The 21,990-nt window shown below is 41.4% G+C and overlaps 1 protein-coding gene across 1 annotated transcript in view; it reads right to left on the bottom strand.

Moving 5' to 3' along the window:
• The window catches only part of ALK (ALK receptor tyrosine kinase), a 104,063-nt gene that overhangs the window by 36,745 nt on the left and 45,328 nt on the right, over nucleotides 1-21,990 (bottom strand). Inside the window, exons 6-7 of the mRNA XM_063391181.1 lie at nucleotides 11,250-11,344; nucleotides 9,749-9,892 (exon numbers count right to left, since the gene is read on the bottom strand). Coding sequence (XP_063247251.1) covers nucleotides 9,749-9,892; nucleotides 11,250-11,344 — 239 coding nt within the window. The remainder of the gene's footprint in view (nucleotides 1-9,748; nucleotides 9,893-11,249; nucleotides 11,345-21,990) is intronic.

The raw sequence follows: 21,990 nt of genomic DNA, 5'->3' as shown, positions 1-21,990 counted from the left end.
GCAGATTCCTTCAGCGGTGACACTAATTAGTTCAGACAGGGCATTAATTGGACTCAATGTCCAGGAGTTGGACTCAATGATCCTTGCAGATCCCTTCCCACTTAGGATGTTCTGATTAGCTTGACCTGCTTCTTGGAATTCAGAGCTATTGTCTAAGCTGATGTGGTCTAGAAATGGTTGTCTGCTTGTGTCTGGATGAGCAAGGCCAAAAGTTCTACTGTTACTGGAGAGGTCTACCCTCCACAAATACAAAAAACCACATTATCTTAGCCAGAAAAAAAAGTCTGAATTACCTTTTCACAAACTAATCCTGACGATGAGCTAAATTCCTTCTTACAAAAAACCCCTCAATGAATGAAAGAAATGGATCAAAGAATTTGACAGAACTTTAAGAAATAAATGGCATTTCTGAAAAACATTGGTAAAATTGTGTTGTGCAAAACTAACACTCTGTAAGAAAATTTCCCAAATTACTGCTGAGAGAATTATCCCGTTTTACTGAAAAATCTACACTACCCCTTCTCAAAACTCCCTTGAAAGGGTCCTCTTCAGATTTTGTCACTATTATTTGCTTCACTTAGGTACTAATTTCGCTTATTTTTCCAATCCTTCTGCAGTGCGTGGCAGTATGAAATCTTAAAATTATTAGACAGCAAATGGAAGAATTTCCCTCTCCTCTTTTGCTTCTGATGTACCCCCCAAAAGCCTCCAAAACAACAGGTAAGAGGGTAAAGGATTAAGAAGAAAAGTCTAGAAGTTACTAAAGCAAAATGCTTCAGTAGCTCTGAACACTCTGGCACCAGAAGTTACTTGTGTTTATCCTTGCAAAACCCACCCCAAACCCAAAGGAAAATCTCACACTAACTGGAAGATGAGAGACTCGTTCTGTCAGCTATCACAGTGATTTAACAGTGCAATACCCCAGTGGGCTTCGCCACCTGCACTGAAACATATGTTTGGTAAGGCAGGCAGGTAAGTGGAACAATAAGAAACCACTTGTATGTCTCCAGTGAAATATCAAACATGTTCCCAAAGGTAGATGCAGGTGACCTTCAAGGGGACAATAAACCCAAAACATGAGAATCAAAATGGAAAAATCAAAGTGATAAAACCTAGGACAGATCATACCACGTGCAGACTGCTGCTATGGTAAATCTTTACATTTCTGATTTAGTCCCTTGAAATAAAACCTGTTCCTTAGGTATCTGCCTACCTGACCTTGGAAAACTTATCTCTAGATGATTCCACATGTAATACACAGCACAGCTGGACCTGAAACTGCCTGCTCGTGGCTCCCTCTGGGTTCCAGGGACTGGGAATCAATGAACTACATCTTATTCCAAAATACTTTGAAATGGTCCTCTGGTTCCTTAAAAGCCCTGGTGGAACAGAAGGAGAATTTCCCTCTGCTGCAGACCTTATACCTTCAGGCTGTGAATGGAAGCACCCGGAACAGCTTTTGTATTTTTTGCATTTAGGGAAGACTAGAGGGGGCTCACTTCCAGTGCAGAGGCAGTATCAGAGTAAAGGCAAACACTGGTGGCAATTTGAGATCAGTTAATCTGCACTAAGATCTTAGAATCTGTTTTTTCAGAGCTTGAGAGGGTGGGGAATGAAAAACCACAGCTATGTTATGCCAGGGAGTTTGATGTAAGGAACTTGGAGACAGCTGAGCACAGGAGGTGACATCTTGGATTTCTAAAGTGGTCCTGATGTAATGGATCCAGTGGTGTATACAAGGTTGTCTGTAAAGCCTCCCACGTTCTGCAGTGGCTGCAGCCAGTGCTAGCAAGAATATTTACTTGCATTATTCAGGTAGATGGTAGACAAGAACAGAAAAAGATGTGTTTCAGAACTAGCAGAACTGGGTAGTGATCTTTGCCCAAAACATTGCAGGAGGAAGTCTGGCCCAAGTGAAGTCCATGGAGAGACTGTACCTGATTTAAACCAGCAGGGATTTTAGTAAAACCTACAGCCAGGTGTTGCACGATCTCCTCATCTGTCATTGCTACACTGATGTGCAAACAGCCCTACTCCTGTTTATAAATACTGGAAGCCAGTCCAACCTGGAACAGCTTTGTGACTGAATTAAATGGGACATAATATGACACAGGAAGAATTTGCCCCTCATTCCAAGATAATTAGGACAGATGGATCTTAGTTACAATTCTGGATACAGACTAAAACTCCCACACTTCCCCCCATCCCTCTTTTCTTACGTTTCATAAAGCCAGCCCTCAGTGTGCAGATGTAACAGCAGCCCATGATCTGAAACCACTAACCCAGCAGCAAACCAGAGTGCTGCCTGCCTCAATAACCCACCACTGCTTTTTTGGAAGTAAGGTTTCAGTCCCTGCAAAGTATTGATTTTCTCTTGATTCTAGAAATGACTGCAGCATGTCTTATGAGCTTGGAGAGAGCATTTCTACAGGTTGCTGCATGCCACAGCAGTTTACAGTAATTCAGTTTGAAACATTATTTTGATCTCCAAAGACTAAAGCAGCAGCACTGAATCGAAAATCCTTAAGTAGCTTGGTGAGAAGCATAGATTTTTTCCATCTGTGAGTAACTGTGGTCAGTTGCACAGTGCACACCACATCCCTCCTTCCTTCTGCAGTGTGTGGCAGGATAACACTGCCAGCACCTCACACACCGGGGGAAGAACAACAGGACTCTCGGGGCTAAACCTCCCCCAAAACCTAGCAGACTCTGGAATTCTGCCCAACTTCACACAAGTTACGTATACCCAGTGTTCAGAAACAGCCGAGGATTCCCATGACAAAAAAACAACAGGCAGTTTAATGTAGGGTCCCTATGTATTCTGCCAATGGTAGCTGCAAGATGCTAGCCAGGTTTAAAAAATGGAAATCTCTGTTTGAAGTGAGGAAAAAAAAATGGAAGTGGAGATCACAGTGAGATTCAGATTAGGGTACTACATTTCAGTGAATAATTTGTGCATCAATTCAATTTGATAGAATCGTCCCTTTTAAAAGAAATATTAAATTTCTTTTAAACATTAGGTTTCAGAGGAAACATTAAGTTTCTGCCTGTTCACCCACTCACCTGCCCTCCTGCTCCCTGGCAAGCTCCCCAACACATTGGCAAGGTCCTGGAGGCAGCATTTTGCAAAAAATTGTCTTTTTTGCTCTATTGAAACAATTGAAAAAATTTTCTTCCTTCATAACTTTTCTTTCCATAATGAATTCACTGATGGACATATTTACAACAGGGTCACTCATCCTTTTGCACAGCAGAAATTCTAGGTTTCACACAGTTTGCCTAGGTACATGAAATGTACAGCAATCAAGGTACAGGATTTCAACCACAGCCGAAGGGGAGTGATGTCCTGCTCTTGAAAAACAGACTGAACAATATCCCAGAAGACTTGAAATGACTAATTTGTTTGAAGTTCTGATACTACTTGCAGCCTGAGGCAATGCTGCTGCAGGCACTGTTGCAAATAACAACCAGCAACACTGAAGAGAAAACTGTGGAGCAAAGCCCAAGGCACATTTGTACTTCTAACATAGAAAGCAATTTCATTGGCACATGTACAGCACACAAACTCCGTACCACAAAACAGACACAGACATTTTGGCTATACCTCAAAGGCCCAAACGTATTAACTGGCATTTCTTAAATAAAGCTCGTTTGAACCTAATTTAAGCTCATTGCTGACCAAAACTTAAGTAATTTGAGCAAATTAAGCGCCACAGTACTTGGCTTATTTTGGAACCTAGAGTAACATGTTAGTGAAACGCATAGGCACTTTAAAAAAATGAGGAAACAGTTTGTGTAACTTGCTGTGACAACCTCTATTCAGACCAAAAAGCTACTCCTACTTCCAACAGAGTAAAAATCCACATTAATAAGGGCTATAAATTCAATGTTTCAGAGGCATAAGAACTCCATTGCTAAACTTCTGAATGCAATTAATTCTTCCTCAGAGAGCTCACTTTGCCTCTTCTTCTCAGGCAAATGTCATCAAGCTTGATGCCCTTAACAAGTGGAATGTTTGCTTCACCTATTTGTAAAAACTTCCATAAGCTTCCCTCGCGCCTGGCAATATTTGGCCAATACGGGAAATCAGAGGCTTATGGGAAACTGCCCACCACAATCTTCACTAACATGTGGCTGCCACTGGCACCACGGGTTGTGTGGAGAGCTGTAGACTTTACTCAGTGCATGAGCAATCTCAGTTATGCATTACCAGTGACTCCAGGGCTGGGCCGTGCTGGAAGCCTGTGGCTGAATACACTACAAGCACATATAAGAAACATGTTCAGTGAGGTAAGGATTTCAATTTTGCTTTGGGTTCTGCTGTTTAACAGTGTTCTGTGAGCAGTAATTGGAGATTATTACCTTTCCCAAGATTGAATTTGCCAGAGATTAATGGGGCAGGGGGTTGAAAGATGATGGTAAATGACAGAACTAGGTTATGCTCACAAGCATATTCCCATACCTGTTAAGTGTGTCTACAAAATGGTATTAAGGGGATATAAAATGATCATAGAAATTAGTGAGTCTTGCCAGCAATATGAGAACCAGTTACTGAGGTATGGCTAGACTAAGAGAGGTTTGCTACTCCACTCTTTCTGGAGTTACTATTTCTGTCTTTATTTTCTAAATGAGGGCAGCAGTAGAAGTCTCGGATGTCTTTCAGTTCAACAGGAAGAGCATCTGCAGTGATTACAAATGTATACCAGATTGATCCTGAGTATAATTTCAAAGAAATACTCAAAAGCTTGATTCATGCTTTAGATTTTTCTTAAGTGTTTATAAATAGTGAACACAGTCAGGGCATCCTTGTAGGAAATTGTGGTCAGTGTAAGAGGGTAAGAGCACTACTGACTTTGGACAGCAATGAGAACACCTTGTTTCTTGCCACCTTCTGAAACCAGGCACTAACAAAACAGCATGAAGAAAACCAATTTCTTTTCCCTTTTATGTTTCACAAAGAATCTCCCATAAAGGGAGTTAAGTGACACATGCTACCAACTTTTTGGAATTTACTTTTGTTCATAATTACAAAGGATGGTAGAAATGCATATTAGATAACAAAGACCAAGTTGGGTGGAGGTGGAAAAATTATTTTAAAACATTTTCTGAGATTTACAGCAGTTTCTGTGCAATTTAAACTGCTATTCTTAAGAGTAAGCAGCTTTGAAATGTAGGTCTGAAACCTGTGAATTGCCCTCTTTATTTCAAGTGCGTGATTAACTCTAGAGAGCAATTATGCCTATTCAACTTTGCTGGGTGTATCTGGTTGCATGCTGATTTCCAGTACTGCATCGTTGCTATTTGCAATCCTACAGGGAAAGGAAGTGTAAACACTGCAATAGAGAAATTCATACCTACATATTGGGAGATCCCACTGTTGTGTCCAAACATTTCCTGTTCAGAATGTTACTTTTGTTGGGGGGAGGGCACTGGACTGTTATTCACTGTGTTAATTGATGCATAATACAAAAATACAATTCTGCAGATACCTTTATTGCATTATACCAACAGTTCAGTTAGTATAATTGCACACAAAGAGGAACCAAATGTAATTATCTTTTACTTAATACTTGCTCTGCTGTCCCTTTCAGCTCCTTCATCTGATTAACTAATGTGACTGAGGTTCTTCCGAGAAACAGCCATGGAAGTACGCAAAACAGGACTCTACCTGATGGAAAACAAAATCTGTGCAACCACTAAATGCTGTGGGGAAGAGACTGGAGGAAAACAGTAACCCAGTCTGGGTAAGAAAATGCTTTGATTGCAGTTTCCATGCAAAAACCAGGGCTGCACAGTGGCTGGAGGATATGCGGAGCAGAAGGGACAAAACAATGTAAGGTTTGAGGAAAGAAAAGGTTAATATTTTTGCACATTGCATAACACGCCATTTTTGTACTGTGTGCCCTGACACAAATAAGTTGTCATTGGGACAGAAGAGAAGCTGAAACATCAAAAGAGGGGCTATCCTCATGGTATTTAAAGCCCATTCAGAAGCACCAGAAATCTTTAATTAAAGCTTGATTGCTCTGTGTCTTGTTATCTCCTTTGCCTACTGAGAATCCTATTTTGTCTCCTCCAGCTTCTGTGATAGTAATTTGTTTACCTCGAGTTCCTCATTATTGCTCACTGTATCTTTATATGCCTGAATTTCCCATATTCTAGCCTTGTGCATAAAAGGAAATTGCGTTGGCTTGATATAAATTGACTTTTTAATTGGTAGTTGAATGATAGTATGGTTTGAGAAGCTTTCAGTTTTACTTAAACTAATAGCTAACCAATTTAAAACCAAAGCCAAAGTAAGCCTGGGTTTACTACAGAATAAAGAGCACTCAGCCTTTTGTGCAGATTTAACCATCTCAGTGAAAAGTCCTGGTTCCATTAAAGCTGTTACCATCTTTTGGCATATCAGACCTTGTTACAACTGTTTTTCCAGCCTACTTCTAAAATCAAATTTCACCTGCAGCCTTTCAGCAAGAAGCTGGTATTCCAGCAAATAACACATCATTATTTAATTGAAAAGGAAAGCATTGCACTGCCCTGTGAACATCTACCTAATGGCTACCTTGCACTGCAAGTAACTATGTGATTTGAACACCACAGGAATTTTTCTGTGCTGGTCCTCAAGAAACTTGAGAGAGTAACAACACCACATTAGTTGCAGACATTTCAGGTCGTATTCTACTGAGTGTGCTCATTATCGCAGGTATGACACACTACAGTGGGTAACACATTTCTGGAGGCTTTAGGATGTTTCATAGTGCAGCTGTATTGTGTGTTTTGAATCTCCAGCGAGCATGACCTGGAGGCACTCTGAGCCATGACCAACAATGGCAAGGCTGAAGAAGCAAGTCAGTAGGTACAGGGCCTGAGAACAGAGAGGACGGGGGGCTGGTGGTGCCAACCACTGCTTCTGCTGGAAATGGATTTCCAAGCACAGGCCAAAGCAGCAGGTGTGTGTAAGAGGTTGTGCTCAGATACAGAGGAGCAAGTGGAGGGCTCATGCCCTTGAAAACAACTGAGCTGCTTTGGACTTAATGTTGTGTAAACAAAGTGCTACCTGTCTTTCAGACTGCAGCTCCTGCTGCGTAGGCTGAGCTGGCTTGGGGACCTAGGGAGGGCATTTTATTATCCTGTTGTCTCATCAGCTTTAGGAGCACAATTCTTCGTTTCAGTAAGATTTCTTAAGAAGGAAATATTATAGTATGTGATCCATCACACAAGTCAAAGATCCTATTAACTGTAATTACTTTTAGCTGAGCTCACATTGGCGAGTGCAGTCTTTGGGACTTCAGGGTGGTGCTGATGCTGTTGGTTCACTCACACAACAGTAAATATGTGGCCATCAAAGGAAAGGCCTTGACAGACTCAGCCCGAGGTTTCTTAAACACATTACAGGATGCAGAAAGAAACAAGATTAAAGCTGGGTAAAACGCATAGCCCAGGGACCAAACAAGCATCTGTAGTGTTTCCTGACAGCAAGCAGGGGCTCAGCAGCACAAAGGAGAAAGGGGGTTTGGTGCTGCAGAGAGCCTCAGAAATGCACTGACTTTCACTGCAAGAAGCTGCCACTCAGCTTCTCTGTTTCTGCCCTGTCTACTCTGAGGGCACAAGCGGAGAAAATTGCTGTAGGAGTAATTTCAAACCCCAAGGGCTAGAGACAATTTTAGACAGAATATGAACAAGACCAAGGATAAAGCCCAGAAAATAGGCAAGCTGTTTTAGATTGGAATTGCCTTGAATTCTCACCCCAAGGTCATCACAAATGATTTTAATTGCTCAAAGTACCTCAGTGACCTTCTCTTCTACCCTCATGCAATCTGATTCCCTTTATTTCTACTATCCAAGCCTTTCTTTAAATTGAATTCCTGAGATAGGACAGGGAGCAGAAGAGCTAGATGATGTCAAGTCTTGTGAGAAGTAGGAAATAACAAAATTCTCAAAAAAATTTACAGCCACAGTATTTCTAGCCCACACACACTTTACATTAATTTTGCATCTAAAATCTAATGGTTTTTTTTCTGTTGCTAAAACAGTAGGTACCCTGGAAGGAAATGTACAGCTGTCTTAGGAAACGACATCACCACCTCCAGAAAGTCAGCCAGAAATCCCTAATCTACACCTGCCTACAGATCCTACCATGAGATCACTGACCCAAGGGCAATACTGAGAGCACTTAAAAGACAGCTCCACTTACAGGCAGGAAACAGATACAGATACTGAAGGGAGGACTTCAAAGGATCTTCAAAGAGAACATGTAAAGATACTTTTGTAAATTATACCTTTGTGACAGCCCAAGCTCAAACACAACATCTGTAATAGAGCTAAACACAACCTTTATCGCCGAAGTGCAGTTTCACCCAGCCCAGCATCCTCTCATACAGGCTCATTGCCTCTGTCTCGCTGCCTTAAGGCTCCTGACAGTGCTTCTGCACTTCTCTTGCTGTGTGATGCTCAGGACATAAAATATCAGTAAACTCCATGTGATGGCAACTCAACGACCCCGCAGGCTGTCCCCTCAGCTTCTGCTGCCAGAGCTGACTTCACAAGAGAGCTCAGGCAGCAGCAGCAGCTGCCCGCTGTGGCAGCATGGAGTGGTCTCATGGATCCAGCTTTTCAGGGAGGCTTTGAAGGCTGTGTGGGGCTTTTGGGCACACAGACCGGTCAGATCAGAACCAACGCCATTAGCTCGTGCAACCTCAACAGAACATTGCAGTAGCAAAGTGAAATACAGCCTAGAATAGAACAGATGCAAAGAACTCCTCTTAGGCAGAAGAGTGGGAGAGGAGGCGGCAGCAGGAACAAATCCCTAGGCTTCCTGACAGAGCAAAGGAGGCATATATCAACCCTGCTCTAATTTAAGAGGGGTGATATTTCACATTGGCAGGTGAGTAGCTGGCCCTAAGTGAGGAGAAACAGCTGCACTCGGTGCTGAGAGTTGCAGTTGTAACAAGCACTTGTCCTGTCGCTACCCCTCACTCCCATGGTCAGCCCTGCTGCCCCAGGCAGGCTGGAGGTTGTGGCTGCCTGAACCAGTCCAGGAAGAGAGGCTGGCAAGGAGGAGGGAAGGAAGCAGATTCAAATGGAAATGCACCTTTCAGGCCCCAAACAGATATCATGAATATGTGGGAAAGCCTGGCAGAGGAGAGAGGGAAACAATTGGGAGACAGCGAGGGGAGGGCGCAGGGAAGGGAACTGTTGCACCTGTTTGGCCCACACCATTACAGTTAGGTTGGAAAGAGGAGCTGAAGGGTAGGGGAGAGTACAGTAATGTGAACATACAAGACCGATGTTTCTAAGTAATTAAGCCCAGTGCTGTAGTGTTTCAAATGGACAATGAATATTTACTGAAAAAGTGAGGCTATGTTAGTTCAAACCAAGTCTGTGTTAACTAGTGTTGGGTGTTCAGGTTAGCAAATGCTAAACTCACTTCACTTTGTTTCCTGCCAATTTTTAAATGACCGTGACACCAAGCACACTTATCTTACAGTTTAAACCCAAGCTTTACCTCAAGCAGCCCACTCTGTTCTTTCAGCAGCTTGCAGTCTGTTACAGTCAAATCCAAGTTACAGTTAGCAGCTCAAGGTAATTTATTTCTAGAGCATGTTTTGTTTTATTTGTAAGGGACTTGGGAAAAGCTCTAAACGAAGGCTTTGGAGGAAAAGAAATTGCATTTAGCAACATCTAAATGAAATCTGTGCTAGCTGGAAATCTCTCCTATCTGATGATGCTTCTCAGCCTCGACAGTTACCTGCTGGATCAGAAAAGGGGGCACTGCTGAGCTGGAGATTTCCCAGGAGCTTTTGTTCCCATCCAAACTTCTTCTGGCCACCTCTACTGGTGAGCAAATTGCTTGAGTCTGGAGCGGTACCTCGAGGTGTCTTCTCTCCACTGACTAGAAAACAAGAAATCACAGATTGGTTTATGGCTGAGGGGGACTGAGTCAGTATGTAATCCAAAATTGAAGCTAAAATAACGGCTGCAGACGTCTGTGCTGAGAATAAGAGCCCGCAGTCACAGGATATAACATTATTAAAAGAAATGGGCAGATTTACTTTCCGTTGTTGTTATGGAACTGAGACAAAAGGAAAATAAACAGGAATGAGTGGTAGGCAAAAGATTAGGTGAACGAAGACATAAAGAAGAAATACAGAATACAATCTTTAGCAACTGTTACAAAATTTTGTTAACCAGTAAAAGTACAAGGAATTTTCTTTAATTCTATCCTAATTTTAAGATCTCTTTGAATACTGGAACTTGAGGTATATTGTACTTATGCACAGAAACCAAGAGGCATTACTGCATAAATGGAGATACTCATGCCCCAGGCAATGCAAATTAACATAACACAAAGCAGATGAAACATTCTGTCTGGAGAAGTGGTTTGGAGGTTTTCAGTCTGAACAGGGCTACAGAGGTCGCAGCTTCAAGCGCAGGAGAAGAAAGGCTGCACTTAAGTTCTGTTGCTCAGCCCAAGGCAGAAGTTTAATTTGTTCAGAGCAGCAATTCTTGAGCTCTCATGTAAGCTGCTGGTCTGAGGTACAGAGTGACAGATCATTGAACACATTTACAAATTAAGCAATTCGCTATGCATGAGATTATGAAAGATGAGTCCGACACAAATGTTTAATAAAAATCTACATGTGGCATCAGACGTATAGACTGGGCATGTTCTAGAGGCCAGTCAATCACAAAGCCAGGATCAGAATCCAAATTTTTCCCCAGAGCAGTGGAGTGTGAAAATCCTAGTTTCTCATTCAGACTTAAATGCATGTCAGTCTAAATAAAATAACCTTGTTCTAATTTAACTGGAGCACTGTGCCCAATGTTATTGCAAAGTTAGTGTCAATCACAGGATGCCTGTCTTTTCCCAGCCAGTGTCCGACTGTCATTCATTTTGATAACTGTCACCCAGCAAACCAGGTCATGTGGAAATCTGTAATCACAGGCTGGCTTCTGCATCAGCCTGGCTGGATAGGTGATGGTTCTGCCTCAGCTGGAAGCTGATCTCCCACACCCATTGTCTCACTACCCGCTTACGCCAAACTGGGAACACATTCCCTGCTCGGCCCCCTAGTAAGGGGTGCACCTGAATGGAGTCCTCTGCCTAAGCACAGTGATTTCTGACACAGACCTTTACCTTTCAAGAGTCTTTTGAAGATAATGACACCCAGCCCGCTCCCCACAGTTTCCAAATTTCAATTACATGGCAAATAAAAGACAAGTCACTCACAGATAAAAGGAAAACTTACTTGTTAAATAACAGTCCAGACTAAGGGAGACATTGTCAAAAGCAATAATGGCATCAGAGCCTTCTTCCCATGAAGCAGTGATCTGAAACCAAAACCTGCACAGATTGGAAAAAATGGGATTAAACTCTGCTAAAGAACATGGAATTCAGAACTCTTCACAATTAAAGCAGTTTTTGAATGGTGGAGAAAAACTTTTTACATATTAAAATATTGATAGAGAAAATATCCTCAGTCCTAAAAAGTAAAGATGATTTGAGGAGGGGAGCTATACAGTAATATAAGTGAACAGAATAAGAGAATATTGCCCCTCTTACCTCCAGACAAACAACCTGAAGGAAGCAGAAGTGTGTATAGGTGTTTGGTCAGAAAACAAAATTCCCTGGATTCTGGCACAATGAAAAAACAACCAAACAAACAGACCCCTAAGTGATTTTATTCTCACAAGTGATTTATACCCTAAAGTGTTAAGAAAGTGTAAGTAGGCAGGGCTCTTGAAGTAATTTGGAGTTTCTAAAAGGAACTGGCAATCAAAGACTGAAACCATTTTAGAAAGTATTTGGTGTTGATGTGCTCTGTGGGAAGCAAAGGATATCTAACAGCCCTGGCAGTCACAAAAGAGAGGAACTGACACTGGGTAGTCCACAGGAGGAGCAGAACTCATTACCTCCTTATAGAAACTGAGGAGGTTTGCCTTAAATCACTTTCTGATTTAAAGAAAGCTGGCTTTTGCCAAGAAGTTATGCCACCCTTTCATTTCTAGAAGAGCACTGTAAATTCACCCTCAGGGATATCACAAGTCAACAGGAAGCGCAAAAATTACCCACAACCAAGTACTTCAAATCTGACAGTACATTGACCATGTTAATTTTGTGTACTCATGGATTTAGGTTTTCTCTAAGCTTAGCAAGTTCATGTTCTCTCAGTGCATATCTGCCACATAAAATCATAATACTCTGCTTAGGAAAGAGAATAATTTCTGAAAGCAGCCAACCATAGCTCAGCAGTCAGATACAATGCTCAGAGGTTGCATCAAGACTATAAAAACATGAAACTATCACATGATGTAGAACAAGTTGCGAGTAAATACAAAATATTATTTAAACCTAATTCTCTGTTGTATCTTGATGTTTTACCCCAGCAGATGTTAAACCATTCGTGGGTCTCTTTAATGTAGATCTATTGCTGGTGCTTGCTGCTCTATTTTTTAGAGATAAACGTTCAGTCAGAATGTGAATTCTTTCAGGTGTTTCAGTTTAGACAAGAAAATGATGACAGAAGAAGGTATTTTCGAGGAGCAGCCCTATTTATTTTGAAAGGCTTTAGAAATCCTGTATCTTCCTTGCAGCAAGGATCTAAATGCTGGCAGAATTTTTTTCTTCTTGCAGACTCTACTCCTTTCTGCATGCACTTGGTCTAAAATACTTTCTCTCAGCTTTGTGTATCTTATTAGCATTCTTACATTAGTCTTGGTGATTCCTACTGTTTTTAAATACCACCTCTCCTTTACCAGCAAGTCAACCTCAAAACCAAAATTCCAATGAAGTTGCCCTGCTCATGTGCATATTTACTGTGGGACAGCATATTCTGGTGCTTTGAATGTGGATTTTGACTGCGCCTCCCGGCTCGGTCAGCAAATGTAACCAACTTCCACGTTGTCCTCAAACACAGGGCAGCTTTCCAGAGGGGACACTGATGTTTGGCAAAAGGTAAAACAGACCCCAGGGATATTTGTGACTTTGAGGATATGTAGATTGGAGTGTCAGCGTCTTCTGCAACTGGTGTTCTTGCTAAGTTACAGCTGGGGACAGTCAGAAAAGCTGACACAACCAAAGCAAAAATTCAAACCAGAAAAAGCCTCCTGTCAGCCTCCAAAAGGTGCAAAGGGTTTAGAACAGACCATGATCCATTCACAACAGAAAAGATTTATATAGTTACTGTGTTCCTTGTTTATTTCTGGTAAAGAAAGCAACGATGTTCCAACTCTGAAATTTCTCACTGCTTGGAGATACGCATTGCACACATGGAGAGACTTCTCTAAAACTGACTTTTTATGTTCTAAAGACACGAGCGGCTGCCATGAAAGAGGAGGTGACTGACATGAATAATAGCGGATATGGTGAAGGAAGAGTATCCCTAGCATCAAAGGAAACTCCAAAACGCAAGACACAATTTTCCTCGCTATCCATCTTTATCAGCTCAAAAGGTAGTAGCTCCATCCATACAAGTCTGAATACCACAAAATATCACATATTTTTAGCCTTCCCAAATCCATAAAAAGTGCAACTGCAGTCTGATGCTACCAGCAGTCTCACAGTTCCTAGCTGGGATACCTGAAACCCCTCGTGGGTATGTCTAGGAGGAGAACAGAAGGGAACATAAAATCCTTGGATATTAAATCGGCTTCTGACTGAATTGGCTGCCCTCCCCCTGCCTCCCTCCCTCATTTGCTCTACAGCTGACATCCCACAACACTTCAAATGAAATTACAAGCTTTAGCATAAACATAAGCTGTTCAGTTTGAGACATGCCATACAAGACTTAAACAAAAGCTGTTGGACAGAGACAGTGGGCTCTGATCTACTTTTTCCTGCAAGTCACAGTGCCAGCAGCAGAGATGATTGAACGGTGTGTGAAACAGGTCACATTGTGGTGTATCATGGAGATCCAGCATTTACCCCAGGCTGTAAAATACAGACTGTAGCTCAGCAGAAGCTTCTCCTTCCCTGTTGTGTGCTGCTGAAATGCCCAGGAAGGGGTGGGGTGGAACCTGGTTCCTCTGCACATCTTTCAGATGGCTCTGTGTGAAATTCAGTGCCCTGTACCCCAGTGACCCAGTGAAGGGACCAAGTCTGGTGCATTTGAGCCTCAGACTATTTCCTCAGGGTGCACATTTGGAGGCAGGGACACTTTGATGTGAATTTATGTTTGTAAGGTGTTAAAATGCGGCTGCAAAATTAATTACAAAGACAAATAAGCAATTCCTCTCCGTCAGCTTTTCCCCCCAGTGCTGCAGACTTTAGCTAAGGGAGCATAAGAGTCAGATACCTCTGCAAAGACTACATGCACCTTCTTTCTGCCTCCAGGCAATGAAGCACTTCTAAAAATATCTTCAGGCAATTTCCTAAGGTTCATGCCCCAAGGTGTTACGCTTTGATGCACTTTTCATGTCATGCCTCTCCCATCAATAAAGGGTTGTTCTTATGAGAATTATCAAATGTTTAGCTCCCAAGACCTTGAAGGCATGAAACAAACCAGTATTTCTGTTGTCAAAGGGAGTGCCATGTAACATGCCCATATCAGAATGCAATAGGTTGCTTTTTACTTTTATTTACAGTTCATTTAGTTAAGAGACAGCCTTGCTGATTTCACCCGCAGGAACACTGGGACCAGAACTCTTGAGAAATTTCCACAAGTTCACCAAGGATGAAAAAAAATGACAGAAATGTCTCCGAAATACAAAATTTGTATGAATGTTAAACACTATTAGGACCATCAGTGCTGCTTTGGTTGCCTATTAATCTTTTTTTTTTTTGCTAACATGAAAGCAGTTTCAGTACAAACCTTCTCTTGAGACCAGCATTTCTGCAACAAATAGTTCATCATTTTATCTTCTCTAGTTTAATGCCACTATTAATTTAGAAATATGATGTCTCTCAAATTCCATTGAAACAAGATCATCAGTTAACCAACATTTCAATCATTAGTTTTGGTGGCTTTAGCTTAATGGGCTAATTAAGGGAAATTTAATCAAAACTGAAGATGGAAATGTCATACATCAGTGAGATGGAAAAAATCCCACAGACAGTCTCATTCCCTTGCTCCGTCTCTCTCTCTTTTTTTTTTTTTTTTTTTTTTTTTTTTTTTTTTTTTTTTTTTTTTTTTTTTTTTTTCCCCTTTTGATCCCTGGAATCAATGAAATAACTCCCTCTGACTTTGGTGGGAGCTGCTACTGCAGCAGCAGCAGCAGCACACGTTGCTGCAGTGACTCAGAAGGACGCTGGAGGTGACAGCGTCTCACTGGTGTTTGTGCACACATCGGAGGGGCAATGCTGACTGCACACCCAGCACCTCCACTGGGCCCAGCACAGCACAGACACTGGGCCACAGCCATGCACAGACACAGCTGCTGCAGTGAATGGCCAGGAAAGAATATTCCTGAGGGCAAATAGACAGGAGCAGCCAAATTACTGCTGGGAAGTTTGTCTTGACTTTGTTGCTTAATAAATCCCAGCAACTTTTTCACATGGAAGCCAGATCCTCATCAGATAAGTCTGTGTTTGTAAGCTACATTTCTTCATAGGAATGAAAGTATGGCAGCTATGAAACACTTTAATGACTTGGATATTAGAAAAATTATGACTTGAGGACTGGTTGAAATTATTCCGTAACAGTCTCCTTTTGCCCTACTCAATCTGGAGCACAGCTAGAAAGAGGATTCCTTAGATGTATGACAATTAGGAAGTACAAGTTACACCCCACAGAGCTAAGTGTTAGCTGAGATGTGAAAGAAAATGCATACAAAAGCCTTTTTAAAAGAAATTCTGTTTGAGGCAAACAGGAAATGCTGTACCAGGGGGACACCCTCCTCCCTTTGTTTCAATCTCCTCTCTGGGGACCATCAGCTTCTCTGTCAGAAGGATACAAATTTTACATAAATTCAAAAACCACTCAAGGGTGACGACTGCTCAAACATTTCAGTCACAGAGAAGAAATTACACAAAATGAGCTTTTTTTGTTTTGTAACTTTGGCCCCATCTGTGAAATATCAATTCAGATGAACAGTTCTTTGAAAGTGCATTTTAACTGAGTTAAATCTGACCAAAACAGGACAACATCAAAGCTTCTGGTCTGTAACCTTTCCTATTCCTCAGGTTTTCTGAATTTTGAGTTTTCAGTGTGGTCAGTATTTGAGCTTCGTCACATCACCCTGGGTGTTCTGTTCAGCTTGTTCTTTTTGATTACTTTTTTTTTTTTGATTCTAGTAGAAAAATCTTGGTTCTCTCCAAAATATTTGGGGCTTATTAGAGAGGGAAATGCAGAACTGAAAGTGTGAAGATATATTTATAGTTATGTTGGTATAGCCTCCATGAGGACAAACTCTTTTGCTCACATCATCTATCCCTAGATCTTCATTTTACACAAATGTTGGTTTTGCATGTATTCTATCTTCTGATGAAAGGGAAATAAAAAAACCATTCTCATTGCATTGAAAACCTCTACAAGCTGATTTTGTGCAAGTTCTGCAGGTCCCTCCCTTCAGTAACTACTCTGAATTTCACCTAAATATTGTCCCTGTCTCACATAGACAGTTCAGGTTTTCATTACCCAGACTCAGGCAGCTGCCTTCATGCCATTATTTTAGAAAGACTCATAATCATTATTTTTTTTTCTTTTTATCATAAAAGACAGGGATTATTAACCAAGACTGAACATTAATCTCCTCTGTACTCAATCCCCCATGCAGTGACACGAACACAGCGTGCCTGTACGTACAGATCTCATTTCATAACTGGTAATGTTTTGCCTCTGATGGAACTGATTTCTCTCTCTACCTAGCTAAAATAATTATGGCTGAAGCTGCTTGAGACCAAGGTATTCACAGAATGGAGAAATTTCAGGTCGCTAACCCTTATTACATTCAGGTTCCCATTAACTTCTCTGTTACAAATGATGCATTGTTAGCTCACTTCACAAAGGAATACTTACTATTTGGGATAAAAGACGCATTTAGATGAAAGAAGATTATTTGGAGACATTTAAGCATGTTAACCAAACCCAGTTGCAGTGACAGAATTGCCATGCTGGAAGTTACTTAACAGCTAGTAATAAAGATTGAGATTCAAAGGTGTTATTAAAGACAAGCATGCATGTTCAAAATCTGTCACAGGTACTCTGCACACAGTCACCAAACCCCCTTTTTCAGATGCACAGAACAACATTTCCAGAATAACTCTTTCAGAAGGAGGACAGTTGCAGACAGATATAATTAATGCTAGAGAGCAGAAGAGCAGTGATCTGGTTGTTCAGGTCTCACTGCTGTTAACAAAGTAATGTGTGGCCACCTCAGGGCAACACAGCCCTGTTGGGTGGATGTAAGACAGACTGAAGAGATCTGGGTGCATATGTGACCAATTAATACACATGTAGTAACATCTAGGCAGACATATGACTAGCTTGTATGGAGGGCCCCCATTTCTTCTTAGAGAATAGAAGAAAATCTAGGAATAACATGAGATAAAAAAGGCCTCTGGTTCAAAAATATTGCCAAGAATCTTCATTTTCCAATTCTTTCCAAATGGGAAACCTGACACCCAGGAACTTATAAATAATTCTAAAAGGAGTGAGAGGGAAAGACAGAGCAATGCAAGAAAAATTACTGGACAAGAAGAGTGCTTATCCACAGCTGGTGGAGATACAGGGGTATGAGATGAGGCACTTTCTTTTTACTGCTGCAATGAGTGAGAGGGTCCCCAGGTGCTGTGGCTGCCATTGCAAGCGGAGCTGCTGAAGGAGCCAGACAGAACAGACAATCTCACTCCCACAGACTGCAAGGGAATCCCACAGGGATAGGGGAACCAAAACCTAATGACAGTCAGTGGAGTTTGTAAAAACACAGCAAGTCAGCAAAATCGGAATAGGTAATGAAGCCAGTTAGAACAGAAAGTGCAGTTGTTGGGACATGAATTCTGCCTTGTTGCAGCAGATTATCACCCTCTGAGGTAACTGCTGTCTGTAGGCCTTCCTGCTTTTTTCCTCAGGAAGCTCTCACTCTTACCAGCCTTCCAGGTAAGTCACCTTACTGATCCCTTCCAACATAATAAAATTCTCACTCGGTGTTCAGGAGAAGGTCACCAGCAAGAAAATAATTTTGAAGCTCTCCGAGCACTATGGGACCAAAAGAAAATTGGTTTTTCACTTTCTGAACATGCTTCCCTGCTAGCAGGACATGGCCTGGCCTTGCTATCAGTGACAAGGCAAATGGTGCTGCTACTCATGACAGAAAATTTAATTTCTAGGGACCTCCAGTAAACTCCTCTCATTCCTCCTTCTTCCATCCAGGCACTACTAATAAACACTGGCTAAAATTTAGATGTAATGCCAAAAAATTTAACTTAAGAAGAAAGGAAACCAAAGGAACCTTTCTAACCAGCAAACAATTTGAATTCCTTTTATATTTCTACACAGTCTTCTTCTGTCATAAGACTGCACTGAGGTAGGACAGGTTACTACAAACATTTGACATTTTTTACCAGATTCCCCTTACAGAGGTTATAGTGAAATCTTTTTAAAGAAAAGGCCAGGGTTAGTAGAGAACATAGGCCTTAGAAGTCCTCAGCTGTGCTGGGCTGGCTCACATGGAATCCACTTCCAGGCAACTTCAGCCAGGTGACAGAGGGACCCAGAGAACTTTGAGTCTACGTGCTGCTCCACATGGCTGGCCTCAGCTCCATCAAGGGAGCAAGAATCAAGAGATTTAGAATTTGTCTCTTAAAGCATTAATTTTCCAGTCAGGCTTCAGTCTGTTAGAGTTAATCCTTTTCCACCTCTCACACTGCGTACCAAACAGTTGCTAAGCATTGGTGATAACGAGCGTCAGCCTATGGCAAGCTCCAGAGAATCGCTTAGTTACATGTGATTGTATTTTATCTATGTGCTGTACCTTGACCACACTGTTTAACTAACACAATGTCTAATTATTAGCTACACAAATCACTTATCTTCAATTCCAGCAGGCTTCTGTTTGCTCTTGCTGTCACATTCCCACAACATTATCATTACTAAAATTTAAATTCACATTTACTAACTAAAAGCAAATATATAAATAAGCAAGCCCAATCTAGCAGCTACAACATCATCTTCAAAACTGTTCCCTACTTCTGTGCACTTCTGTGAAGTTAAAAAAGAGCAATCCTTGACAGGCTCATCACTCTTCACTGGGAAACAAATAGTAACTTTCCATCAAGTAAAACAATCTTACAATAAGGTGGTTTTCTGTTCTACTCTCAAGCCAAATGTTGTAGTATGGCACTAATGTGTAAATTCCAGTAAGTAGAAATAACCACTTCTTTATCTTTCACTAATCTATGCAGATTATTTGATTTGCAGATAATGCATCCTTTAGAGAGGGGTAAGTGGCTCTACAGGGGATAGCAAATCACAGCAAAGATTGTTTGTTCATGTTGAGTATATCTCACTGGCAACTTAAAATGCAGCACCTCTGGAGGTGCTGCCTTTTGCCTCTGGTAGGCACAACCTGTTCATACAACAATTTAAGGAGCTCTTGTCCACGACTGGCTTCTTTAATTGTAGCTGCTTTGATGACACATCCTTGACCAGGCCCTTGGCCCTTCCTCCCCCATGCATGGAGGATACCAAGCATCTGGAACTGGGTTACAACTCTGTTCATCAACTCTGTTATCAACACAGTGCATGAGCTCTCAGGATTGTTCTGCTAACATCTTCCAGAACAAAAGCGGGTAGACAACTTCAGGAAGATGTCAAGTGCCAGCACTTCAGCTTCTTTCAAGTCCATGCAGAAGAGATAAGACCTCACACATGGCAAAGTTGTGGTTGCACGTGTCCGTGGTTGCCCAGGCTAACACAGAGCTAGAAATCTACCATCCCTCCGTCACAATTTAACTTCTTTGTCTTACTCCACCCTCTTTTCTGTTATTGCCAATTCACCTGAAATGCTCTAGCTGTGATTTTCTGCCAAAGTATTATTTCTCCCAGCAGCCTGAGGGATATCAAACATTTAAGAAATGTCTGTTTCTAAAGATAGAGCTGATCTAATTTCTTGGAAGTCTTCCTAATGATTCTTTGAAGTGTGGTAAGCCAAACATGGAAATTATGGCTAAGCAGCTTTTAAACAAGCATGCTTTTGAGCAGTTTTAGAGCATATTATCTTGTTATTAATAACACTTTCCATTCAGTTTCCCAGTCACAATGGAACGTACTTTAATTTTGTGTGAAACTGGTACACTGGTGTGCTTTACTTGAGAGTTTGTATGAGGCGATTAAATTTTCAGCTCTTCCTGTAGGAATATCTGAAATATTATGGGTCTAACACAGCTTTTGACACAGGAACCAATTAGAAAAAGATGGACACAGCAAGCTTTCAGCAGCACCAGCACTGTGTTCACATCAATTAACTACTTACAGTTCAATAAAACTGTCATTTATCTCCATTTATATACTGGAGTCTCACCAGTACTATTTTGGTGTATACTTCCATAGTATTCCTTCCTAATCTATACAAAAGTCCAGATTTCCTGAGAAACAGGTTTTGAGGTGGTAAGAAAGATGCTTGCAGTATTTCCAATTCTCAGAGGAGACTTCTTTCTTCCCAGGAAGGATTGGTTTCAATGAAATCAATCTTATAAGAAAAATCCATTAACATAGTCCAGTTTCTGTGAATAAATAAGGACAAAAACTTTTCAAGAGACACCAAAACTTCAAAGTTTTCCTTGCTTAGTCTTAACCTCCAACAAACTCCCTTCCTTCAGGGAACTCATCTGTCTTTCTCTGTAAGCAATGGGGAAGTAAGCGTGTCAGCACCTTAGACATAATAGTCAGCACCGTGTTATCAGCTGAATCCATGATTTCTCATGAACCACTGCTAGCCCAGCTCCTAAGATCAAAGTGTTCTCTGTCTGACTATGCAGCCAGAGAGAATTTAAAGGAAAGCAACAGTACAAGGGTACAGAATAATTCAGGTACAAAACATTCCCCTGGCAACATTAGGAAATAAATCACATAAATAATAATGGCAAAATATACCATTCTTCAAAGGAAACACAGCAGAAGGGAACGAAGCAACCAGGTATTTTTACAAATGATGCTTCACCAGTGACTGCACAATAAGTTTAATGCTGGCATTTTTAAAATCTTTGACGCACACATATTAATTATACATTCAGGACCAAAGCATTGGCAGTGTCCTTGCTGTATTTGCAGCCTATGTGCATCCCCAAGTGCCAGGAAGATAAAAGACATATTCATATAATGTTTGTTCAAAGTTCTTAGAAGGCAAACTACCTCTTAATGAAATCCATTATTTCTAGGGCACAGGTTTCCAAAAAGATAAGGAACACCAGTGCTCATGACACAGATGGTAGATGCATCTTGCAGCCTAAGGGCCAGGGCAGCAGGAGGTGAAGTATGTCCCTGCCTTCTCTAGAAACATCACATGTTAAAAGTAAACAATGAACAAGAGTATTCCCTGAAAGATAACTGGCAAGAAACAGCTAAAACAACACTCTAAATAAGCATATGCTACCAGATAAACCTTCTATGCCTAAAGCCAGAGGAGAGCCATGACTGGCACAGCCCTTTATCAAGATGAGCTTCTGCTACAGCTAACACAAAGGTGTTCAGATGGATCCTTGACTGATTTTGCAGTAGGCTCTTTTCCCACCTCTTCATCCTCAGATTGAACACATTGAACACCAGGGGCTTTGATACCCAGAAAAAATGTCAGCTATGGAGCTCACATCCATAGCAACTCCAGCAAAGCATGAGAGAGCACCAAACATGCAGGATAGAACAGAGTGCAGAGAGAGTTGTTCCCAGTCAATGAAATGGAGACACAGAAGTTTAAGCACCTTTCTATAGAGTACCCATCAAACCAGTTTTGAACCAAAACTTTGACTTGGGAGTTGCAAAACTGTGTGCATTGCCCAAAATACTCTGTTACTGCCATGGTCTGCTTACAACAGAAGATGCCTCACAGAGGACAAAA

Source organism: Prinia subflava, chromosome 2 (genome assembly GCF_021018805.1).
Source record: "Prinia subflava isolate CZ2003 ecotype Zambia chromosome 2, Cam_Psub_1.2, whole genome shotgun sequence".
NCBI lineage: Eukaryota > Metazoa > Chordata > Aves > Passeriformes > Cisticolidae > Prinia > Prinia subflava.
Note: the sequence above shows the minus strand (reverse complement) of the source record. Positions and strands in the feature narration are given on the sequence as shown.